The sequence below is a fragment of the Octopus bimaculoides genome, chromosome 24 (genome assembly GCF_046866305.1).
Source record: "Octopus bimaculoides isolate indiv1 chromosome 24, ASM4686630v1, whole genome shotgun sequence".
NCBI lineage: Eukaryota > Metazoa > Mollusca > Cephalopoda > Octopoda > Octopodidae > Octopus > Octopus bimaculoides.
Window position 1 is genome coordinate 33,942,456 of NC_142951.1, and position 10,781 is coordinate 33,953,236.

Sequence of the window (10,781 nt, forward strand, 5' to 3'; positions counted from 1 at the left end):
TGTATGTGTATACGCGTCGATGTCTGTGTGTATGTTTATTATCATAAACGGCCATTTTGACTGACTTGCCAAAGCTCTAGAAGCTCTCCCTCAGCTCGAACCAGCGAGACTTCAGTGTCTAAAAAAATAACAAAAAAAAACAACAGTAAAAATATACAACGTGATTTTTTTTTCCATTCTTTCTTCTCCTTCACAATATTCCTAAGGAAGAATTTCAGTTGACAGCGGTTTGACAAAAACAAAAAAAACCCCCCCACCACCATCACCATCAACAATAACCCCCCTCCCTCCATAAGAACAACATAGTAGTTCAGTTTCTTCCCCAATTCTTCTTTCTCTTCCTCTTCATCAGTTTGTGAGGAGGAAAAAAGTGAGAGAGAAAGAGTGGAAGCGAGAGAGGACTCTGTTAAATATCTCTTTAAGAGTTTGAATGAATGGGAACTAGGAAAATGGCCAGAAAAGTCTCCTTGCTCACCGCCGGACTATTGTTGACAATAATAATTCACCTGTGCGGGCTAACTAATGCAATCTCAGGTAAGTTGGCCTTTTTTTAAATAAAAAAAAATATACACATATATATTCGTAATTTATATATGTATATATATATACAACTATATACATATGTATATATATTTCCTCAGTCGTCTATTTAATGTCTAACAACTAACTCTTCCTCTTTCATTTTTATGCTTTTTACCTTAGTGTTAATATAATCATGATTTATCAAGTGGTTGTCTGTCTGTATAATATATATATATATTGTCTGTGTTTTGTGAGGTTGTGTTTTTTTGTTGCTGGGGTGAGGGTGAAAAAAAATTTGTGGTTTGTTATATGCCATCATCATTATTATTATTATTTCTAATTAAGGTTTTGTTTATCAATACAAAATTTAAAAGAGGTAAAAGAAATTAATAAATTCATTTTTATTTGTTTCTCTGAATAAATAATTAACTGTCGGCATAATTTTCTTTCATACATCTACATGTTTATCTTAATCTTTAATAAATGTATATACTGTATCGATGGCCATTATATATATATATATATATATATATATATATATATATTGTGTGTATGTATATTATTCAAATATATGCATACATAGCTATGGACATCATCTCCTATATATGTATATATAATACATGATTTCCTAAATATATATATATATATATACATGTACAGAGCCATGGATACTTTCGTTCAAACACAGAACACACTCATACATATATTATATATGTGTGTATATATACATACATGTATGTATGTATATACAATGTGTGTCTGTAGTGTTTATTTGTAAATGTAATGTCTCCTTTTGTCGACCCCCTTCTGTTGAATAAAGAAAACCGATGGTTTCATTACTAATGTTCGAACGAAATATATGTGATCGGGAAGGGACAGACGAAAGAACAGAGAGGAAAAAAAATAAATGTTAGAAATGAAACTAAGATGGTAAATGTAAAGTCGCAATACGGCTTTTTTGGTCATAGTCTTGATGGTGGAATGATGCCATTCATTGCAAGGTGGTTGCTACTGGTCGTTGTTTTCTTGTGTTGCTTGTCCACTTCTCTCTCACCTGCTTGGCCTCATTCCTTATCCTACCTTTTATATTTGCATATATATATATGTATGTATATATATGTATAATGTCGTTTCGTTATGTGTGCATGGTTTAGCTATCAGACGAATCATTGCATGCCCAATTATTTTCTACCTATGATGTTTGTGTATATAATATATGTGTGTGCGCGTGTGTATATAGAGTGTTCCGTAGATACATGTAAAAACTATCAACCATCATTACATGCACGAACATATATATATATATATATGAGCGTGTGTGTGTATGATCGAACAGGCTTAAAGACAATCTCTCTTTCTCGCTGTGTATATATATATATATATATATATATATATATATATATATATATAATGTGTGTGTGCGCAAGCCGATTATCAGGTGTGTATATATATATGTGTGTGTGTGTGAATAGCAACAATCGAATATGACTGTTGGAAATTTTGATGTGAAATGCAATCGACATCTCAGGTGTGTGTATGTATATATAATTATATATATATATATATATAAGGAGAGAGAGAGAGAGTCTTACCCTCATATGTACACAGTTTTTCAGGTAAATGATGTATATGAATGTGTACGAAGGAGCATTTACAATTAATTGATCTTTTAACGATTATCGAGAGAAATCAAACAAATTTAAAAATTTTTCCTCGGTGCTAATCAATTTGCAAGTTCCCTGTTTTTTTCCTATTTTTTTTTTTGTTAAATTCGATATTTCTAAACGGAAATCATTAAATAAAAGATTAATTTTTCCCAACCTCCTGTTAAACGGTTAGGAAACAATTATTTTTATTAATTTAATTCTGTTCTGGTTAATTCTCACTTTTGCAGTCGTAAATTTGACTGCGCCTATATATATATATATATATATATAGTTTGTGTGTATCTTAAACGCATTTGCACGTGTGTGTATATAATGTGTACACATGTATGTGTGTGTGTGACAGTGGACTTAAAGGCCAATTTTTTATTTAGGATCGTGAAAGCAAGGCAACCCTTGTGTTTGAAATTCAATTTTTATTGCAAAATATATATTGAAACAAGTCCGGGTCGGAATGAGTAATTTTATCAGCCTTTCGTGGTTTGTGTCGTACCGATTCCTACAGGTAGCAAAAGACAGTCTCCTCTTTTCTCATGATCTCTTCTTCTCTGCAAACACAGATTCGGAACCAAATTACTTTATTTCAAGGTGCGTGTTGATAATAATGTGATCGATTTAAATCGAACCATAACATATTACTGCTGTTTTTTCTTTTTATCGATTCTGTTTAAATGTAATCAATAAAGTTATAAGGTAAAAAAAGAAATTTAGTCTTAATCCCCGGCGACATTTTAACTAGGAAGCCAAATTTTAGGTGTTCAATTATAGTGGTTTTAATTTATATATACATCACGGATTTTACCTGTCTGGGCGGTATTCAGTTATATATATATATATAGATATATATATAGATATATATATATATAGATATATATATATATAGAATATGCACATACACAGGTAGACATACACAATGTAAATACGTATACATATTTCATACACGCACGCATATATATATATAAATGTATTTGTATCAATGTGCGCAATGTCATGAAATTTGTTGGAATAAATCTTCCAAAGCAGGCATCACAAGCTTTTGAGATCAATTCTTCTCATAGTATATCGGCAATTAACATTTTCAAGTTATTTATTTTTTCCTACCCTAATTGTTACGAAAACTAGCTACAGTTTAATATTTTAATGTGTGTGCGTTGGAATGTCGCCAAGATCGACACTGGCTTTTCGTTCCTTTCTCCAAAGTCGATAAAGTACCAAGCACTCGACGGAGCGGGGTCAGGCAGTGGAATTGGCAGAAACGGTAGAGCGTCGGATGAAATTGCTTTGCGATATTTAGTTGCGTCCCTTTACATTCCGTGTTCAAACCTCGCCGAGGGTGGAGGTTCTAGCTCGCCTGTTGTACTTCTAGGATTCGAAAACAGAAAGCATCAGTGAAACACTGACGCATCGATTTTTATGCATCGTTGATGTGAAAGGAATAGCAATATATATATATGTATGTATGTATGTATATATATATGTATGTATATATAGTTCCTTCAAACTGTGTGGCCTTGTGCCTCTGTACGTTAGCAATTAAATTTATTGATTCGATTTGCAAACCTGTAAAATAAATGGAAATGTGACCTTTATAAAAACGATGCATATTTAAACCCCTGTCTTCTCGCGTGTGTTTGTGTGATCATTTCCTAAGGTGTGCATATATGTCGTTGGAAATAATAATAATAAAAAAGGAGGCACCTGAATACGATGGAAGAATAGACCGATCGAAATGCAGTGTGCGTAGTAGGAAGGCCAATAAATATGAGAGCCGTTTTAACAGCGCACTGAAGCACCTGTTGTTGCTGCTTCAAATAACGCACTTGTCTGTGAATTGCACTCACTTCCTTGGAAGGGATGGTCGTTGCCCTGGGTTTGTCCCACCTGTAGAGCTTAGCCTAGAGTTCGCCTACAAGAACAAACATAAACACATCTGGGTAGGTGGGTTGTAGAATATTTGGTGTTTTATTTTTTTCCCTCTGCATTCTGAGTTCAAATCTTGACAGGTTTTGCCTTGAATTCTTTTTATCATTCCTGGGCCAATAAAATAACTATTTATCTAGACAACAGTGTTATATAGTACACTACATCTCTCCTTTTGCCCTCAGGATATTAAGTATTTGATCTTGTACTTAACTGAAAACAAATCCTACACATATCATTCACTAATCATTCACTATTTTCCCTCAAATTATGATATATAAAGGTCGGATGTGTGTGTACGTGCACACGCACACATAAAACAATGCTGATTGGAAATAGAATATATTTTTTCGGGGTATTATTTTTGTTTTTGCCTTTTAACATATGTGTGTGCGTGTATTACATGTGTAATGGTGTAGCTTGGTTGGTCTTAATAACATCCATTATTATCGTTTCGGTATAAATAAATCATCGCAATGGCGTTGTATTTTTTTATAAATTATGAATGTATAACAATAATAATAATAAAAAAGAGAGGGAAAATATAACTGCTGCAGCAACAACCACCACAACAAAAATAGTATTGCAGATATTCAAGATTCACATCGGAAATTATATAAAATTAGGCCATTATAGGAGAATTTCCAGGTATTAATAATAATATACTATGAAAAAAAAAAAAAATTAAATAAAATCATTTTTTGCTTATATCAGTATATTATTATTGTTGTTATTTTATTATTTTTTTATATATATATCTGTCCAATTATTGAGATATAATTAATTTGAACGCAGCAAAAAAACAAAACAAAAAAAATCGAAGAAAGAAGGATAAAAACGAAAGGAACAAGCATATTTCGTTCGTTATATGGTTATGGTGGTTGTACGCATATCGATTTTTATAATTGATTTTTATTTTATTTTTTAAAAATATTATTTGACATTTTAACGTTTTTTGATCAGTACACACGCGCACATACACACAGCAAGAACAACAACACATAAAGAGAGAAAATACACACTCACTCCTAAACACACACACACACACACACACACATATATATATATATATATATATATATATATGATTTAGATGTTATATTTGACAATTATAATTTCAGACAGCTTTGCGCCAACAAACACACACACACACACACATACACACACACACACACATACACACACACACACACAAGCATACATGTTTGCGCACCCACACACACACACACATATATATATGTCTCTATGTAATGTATGTATGTATATTGTGTTTATTGCACACTGATGCATTGTGTTGTAATGTTTGTGTCTGTGTTGCCCCTGTGGCCGATAAGCTACTGCTACTAGTTCTGCTGCTGCTGCTTCTCGTTACCGTCATGCTTTTCTATGTTGTATCCTGTCGGCTTTGCTGATGATGATGATGGCGGCGGCAGAGGGGGGGGGAGGGGGGGAAAGCGAGATGAGCAAAATTCCATCAAGGTTAAAAGAGAAACACCTATCGATGCCTTGCACACTTACACACTCTCTCTTTCTCTCTCTCTCTCTCTTCTCCACACAGAGCTCTATCTGTCGTCAGCTTCCACACACACACACACAGCTCTGTCTGTTTTTAGTTCTCTCCCTCTCTCTCTCTGTCTGTCTTAGCTACACAACTCTGTCTCTCTGTGTGTCTCTCTCTCTCTCTGTCTTTCTCTCTCTGAATCTCTTTCTCTCTCTGTTTCTCTATCTATCTCTGTCTCTCTCTACTTATATACAAAACCTTAGTAGATGGCGACGATGCTGCTGGATGTCGATTTGCAGAGAAGACATTGCAAAGCTATATGGCTTCGAATAATGTGAAACAAGAACAACAACAACAACAATAATAAAGGATGATAATCTCTCTCTCTCTCTCTCTCTCTCACGCACATCTCAGAAATGCTAAACATCTCGGTTTTATCTCACACCTTGGTAGTTATGGTGGAAATTTTGTGTGGGAAGCGGTGATCGTTCTCCTACTATGTAAGTTTACACACACACACGTATGTGCATACGTGTGTGTGTGTGTGTGTTTGAATGTCATGAATAAAAATCACCTTTTTTGAAGAATTAGTACGCAAGTGCGCTAAGGTTTCTGTCATATGCACACACACGTGTGTTTGTGAATATGTATGTGTATGTATATATATATATATATATATGTGTGTGTGTGTATTTTATGGTTCAGTTTTTTAAAAAATCTTTTGAAGAGTTTGAACTTGGTGTATAGCTAAGAATTTTGTCATATGTATATATATATATATATGTATATATATATATATATATATATACACACTTATTCTTTTCTTTTACTTGCTTTAGTCATTTGACTGCGGCCTTCCTGGATCACCGCCTTATATATAAACATACACATCATCATTTAACGTCCGTTTTTTAAAGCTTGCATGGGTTGGACGCTTTGACTGAAAACTGGTAAGCCGGGGTTGGGGGGGGGGGCTGGACTGCGCTGGGTTCCAATCCACACACACACACACACACACTATATATGTATATATATATATATATTTGTGTGTATATATTTAAACGCACATTGTTTTTTTTTTCTTTTATTTTGGTTTCATTTTCTCTTTGGAATCATTTGGTTTTTGACTAATAAAAGCTTCACATCCATGGCTGATGAAACCTAACGAAATAAAATCGAGCGAAATCGCAAAAATTTTTTCTAACAATGAAATTATATAAAGAAGGTTTTTTGGATATTAATTGAAAAGAAGGAAAAGAAAGAAATATAAATCTCTTCTTAGTTTTCGAATCCTAAGATATTACTGGTACTTTGACAAGACATGGAAACCACAACATGGTCACTTGGCTTGCTGGGAAATTTGCAGCGAAATGAGGGGATGAAAAAAAAGGACGTGGTTGAATGATGCAGACTTCAATAGACTGTCTGGAGAAAAGGACAGTGGTCAGGAGTGACCAAGGGCTAACCAATCACCATCAGCACGCTGGGTTCAGCATGTTTTCATTTGTCTTTACGTTCTGAGTTCAATTTCTGCTGGGGTAGACTTTACCTTTCATCCTTTCGGGGTCGTTAAAATACGTACCAGTTGGACACTGGGGGGGGGGGGGGTCGATATAATCGACTGTACCCCACTGCCCCTGAAACTGCTAGCCTTGTGCCAAAATTTGAAACCATTATTATTGTCATTTCGTCTGGTTCTTTATGTTCTGAGGTCGACTCTGTCTTTCATCTTTTCGGGGGTTGATGAAATGTGTACCAGTCAAGTACTGGGGTTAATGTCATTGACTAACTCCACCCCATAAAAGTTCTAGTCTTATGTCAACATTTGGAATTGTTATTATTATTATTATTTTCAACTCTAGGCACAAGACCTGACATTTTTGGGGGAGGGGTTTATGACCACTCAATTAGATTGATCCCAGTATGCAACTGGTACTTAATTTATCAACCTTGAAAGGATGAAAGGCAAAGTCGACCTTGGTGGAATTTGAACTCAGAACGTGAAGACAGATGAAATACCTCTACGCATTTTGCCCAGTGTGCTAACATTTCTGCTAGCTCTCTGCCTTATTATTATTATTACAATGGATAATGAAGAGGTACAGATGTGGCTGTGTGGTTGGAAGTTCACTTCCCAACCACATGGTTTCATGTTCAGCCCCACCCTGGGGCACCTTGGGCAGGTGTCTTCTACTAGCCCCTGGCTGACAAAAAGCCTTATGAGTAAAAAAAAAAAAAAAAAAAAAGCTGGCAGAAATTGAAAGAAACCTCTGTGTGTGTGTGTGTGTGTTACTGTCTCCTTGCCTTGACATTGCGTAATAGTTGTAAGCAAGTGTCACTGTCATACAAGCAGTGTTATTAGGTTTCCATTTCTTCAGTGGGAACCTGTCTGGCCAAGGGGTGGGGAAATACTACCTTATTTGGAAACGCGTGAGGGTTGATGGCAGGAAGGGCATCCAGCTGTAGAAAGTCTACTTCAACAAATTCTGTCCGACACATGCAAGCATGAGAAAGTGGACGTTAAAACAATGACGACTGGAAAGCTAAGCTACCCTTCGTAGGCTTTGGATTAGACCAGTAAAAGAAAGATTAACGACCGTCTGGTATTTATTTTCGTCTGCTGTTTAACCATTCCGGCTATCGCTGCCACATTCTCTGATACAACAGTGATGATGATGATGGCTACTTAAATAACTGCGTTTGTCTTTAGAATTCTTGAAGCGGTTATGGTCGGAATCGGAAGCACGGATGCCTTTTCGAAAAGATTTAAAAATAAACACAGGATTTCTTTCTTCTGTTTAAACAATGAAGAGATGAAATATGTCCTATTATATTACTGGTATACATATATACATATATATTAAGAACATTCTATATTTTGTTCTAGGATTAAGTTTCGTTGATTAGTTTACATTGGAGATAATCATATAGATTGGTTATGGATTTTGTTTCATCTCTCTCTCTCTCTCTCTCTCTCTTTCTCTCTCTCTCTCTCTCTCTCATGTATGTATGTATATATATATATATATATCATCATCATCATTTAATGTCCACTTTCCATGCTAGTATGGGTTGGACGATTTGACTGAGGACTGGTGAAACCGGATGGCTACACCAGGCTCCAATCTGATCTGGCAGAGTTTCTACAGCTGGATGCCCTTCCTAACGCCAACCACTCAGAGAGTGTAGTGGGTGCTTTTACGTGTCACCCGCATGAAAACGGCCACGCTCGAAATGGTGTCTTTTATGTGCCACCCGCACAAGCCAGTCCAGGGGCACTGGCAACGATCTCACTCGAAAATCCTACGGGAGCCACGATAGCTTTATGAACTAAGCCTGAAAGATTGCTTGGAGATACATGACAAGTTATATAAATCTATCAATTTAATGTATTTCAAAGCATGAAACTACTAGTAGCGCTTTTGTAATTATATATATATATATATATTAAATGATACTGAATTTATATATATGAATGTAAAAAGTGGTGGTTGTTGGTAATAAGCAGTATTTAGTGAATTTTGTGAGTTTGGATGAGTTCCTTGCTGTGGAGGCAGAAGAGGAATCTGGTGTTTTTTCAGTATGCCTCTCTGTCTTAAATGGCACACACACACACTCATGTGAGGATTTATGTATATTTGTAAGAACAGAGTTAGGAGATGCAGTAATTGCTATTTTAAGAAGTAATGTGTATGTATGCGCTTTAAGGACTGTGTCAAGTCCTCATTCAAGGCCTGTGATATGCAGGACACTGACTGGGAGAACAATGCCTGTCATCGCCACAGATGGAGGAAGCAGGTTAAGGAGGGGATCGACACTTTTGAGAGAGCACGTATCCAGCATGAAGAACTTAAGCGAGCTGCGCGAAAGTGCACGGCTCGTATAGTGAATGGGGAAAGCTTGGTCTGCAATGTTTGCAGTCGTGTATGCTTGTCAAGGGCAGGGCTCATTAGCCACCAACGGAGCCACAAATGCAAAATATAAGTTAGTCCTAGAGCACACAATGTTCCTGAAGGTCGGCAATGGTCTTCCTCGGTCACGAGTGGACGGCCATCATCATCATATAATGTATGTATATGTATACAATAATATATGTATGTATATAAACTCCAACTAAAGAGAACAGGAGAGATTCATGATCAAAATTATCCGTTTGGTGCTTAGAGAAGTGGAAAGAGTTAATGATGGTGCTTTGGACATTGTCTGTCTTTGGAGTGAAAAAGTGGATGGTAAACCACCCTAAATTGGAAGAAAAATATCCAATGGGGAATTGCCAACATGTGTTGCTTGTCTGCACAGTTGACATGTTAATTAGATGAGTTTTACAAAGTTAAGTGAATTGGAATTAACTGTGTAAAACAAACATAGCACACAACAAATGGCTGGTTAGATCAATATCTGGCAATAAAATGAAGTTTTGGATGCTGTCTGTAATGCTGCAGTGTGTCTATGGCCAAGAGAGTTTAATTCCCTACAGCTGAGTCGACCTGGCTGTAAATAGGCAACACATTGTGTGTAGTTTATTACTGTAAGCTGCACTGATTGCACTGAAATTGTTTCACTGGCTTTCTCTGCTAAGTTCAGTTCCTCTGGTGAGCATCAGTTTATGAAAGACTAGCTTCCTATCCTGGTTGAGATTTATTTCTCTTTCACTTAACATTGTTGAAAACCAGTTAGTTAACTACTCTTTGGATGCAGGTTGTTTGGAAATGTTGTGTAAATGTAAAAATAAATATCTTTGTGATGAGAATAGCTTGAAAAATCATCTTAAGTCCTTTTAGATAGTTAAACATTAAAAAAAATTAGCTAATTCTTTTGATACCAGCTTGCATAAAATTCTTCTTCTTTAATACACAATTCCATTCTAAAGTGTTTGTATTTACATTAAAGCCATTTCCATAGTTTTTATTCCAATGGTATTTGGAACAAAGCTTGAGAAAAGAGAAATTAATATTGGTATATTAAACTGGTGTTTGGAAGCTCAGAGAACAACTGTATATTAAGATGGTTATTTACATTTGATGGATATTTGTCCTCATCACAACGTTTCAGCTGATATATACCCCCCCCCCCCCCGCCTTCATCAGGTGTCTTGGGGAAATTTCAAACCTGGGTTCTCATTCCTAAGGTATTTTTTGATGTTATAATTTAAGGTCATTGCCTGGAATCAAACT

General features: G+C 35.6%; 1 protein-coding gene across 2 annotated transcripts in view; it reads left to right on the forward strand.

Annotated features, from left to right (window-relative positions):
* The first annotated feature begins 43 nt into the window (after positions 1-43).
* Positions 44-10,781, forward strand: part of LOC106870272 (calsyntenin-1) — a 54,847-nt gene continuing 44,109 nt past the window's right edge. For both annotated transcript variants that reach the window (XM_089341006.1, XM_089341007.1), the window contains exon 1: positions 44-534. In XM_089341006.1, the coding sequence (XP_089197132.1) occupies positions 435-534 (100 nt within the window). In that variant the 5' untranslated portion in view covers positions 44-434. The remainder of the gene's footprint in view (positions 535-10,781) is intronic.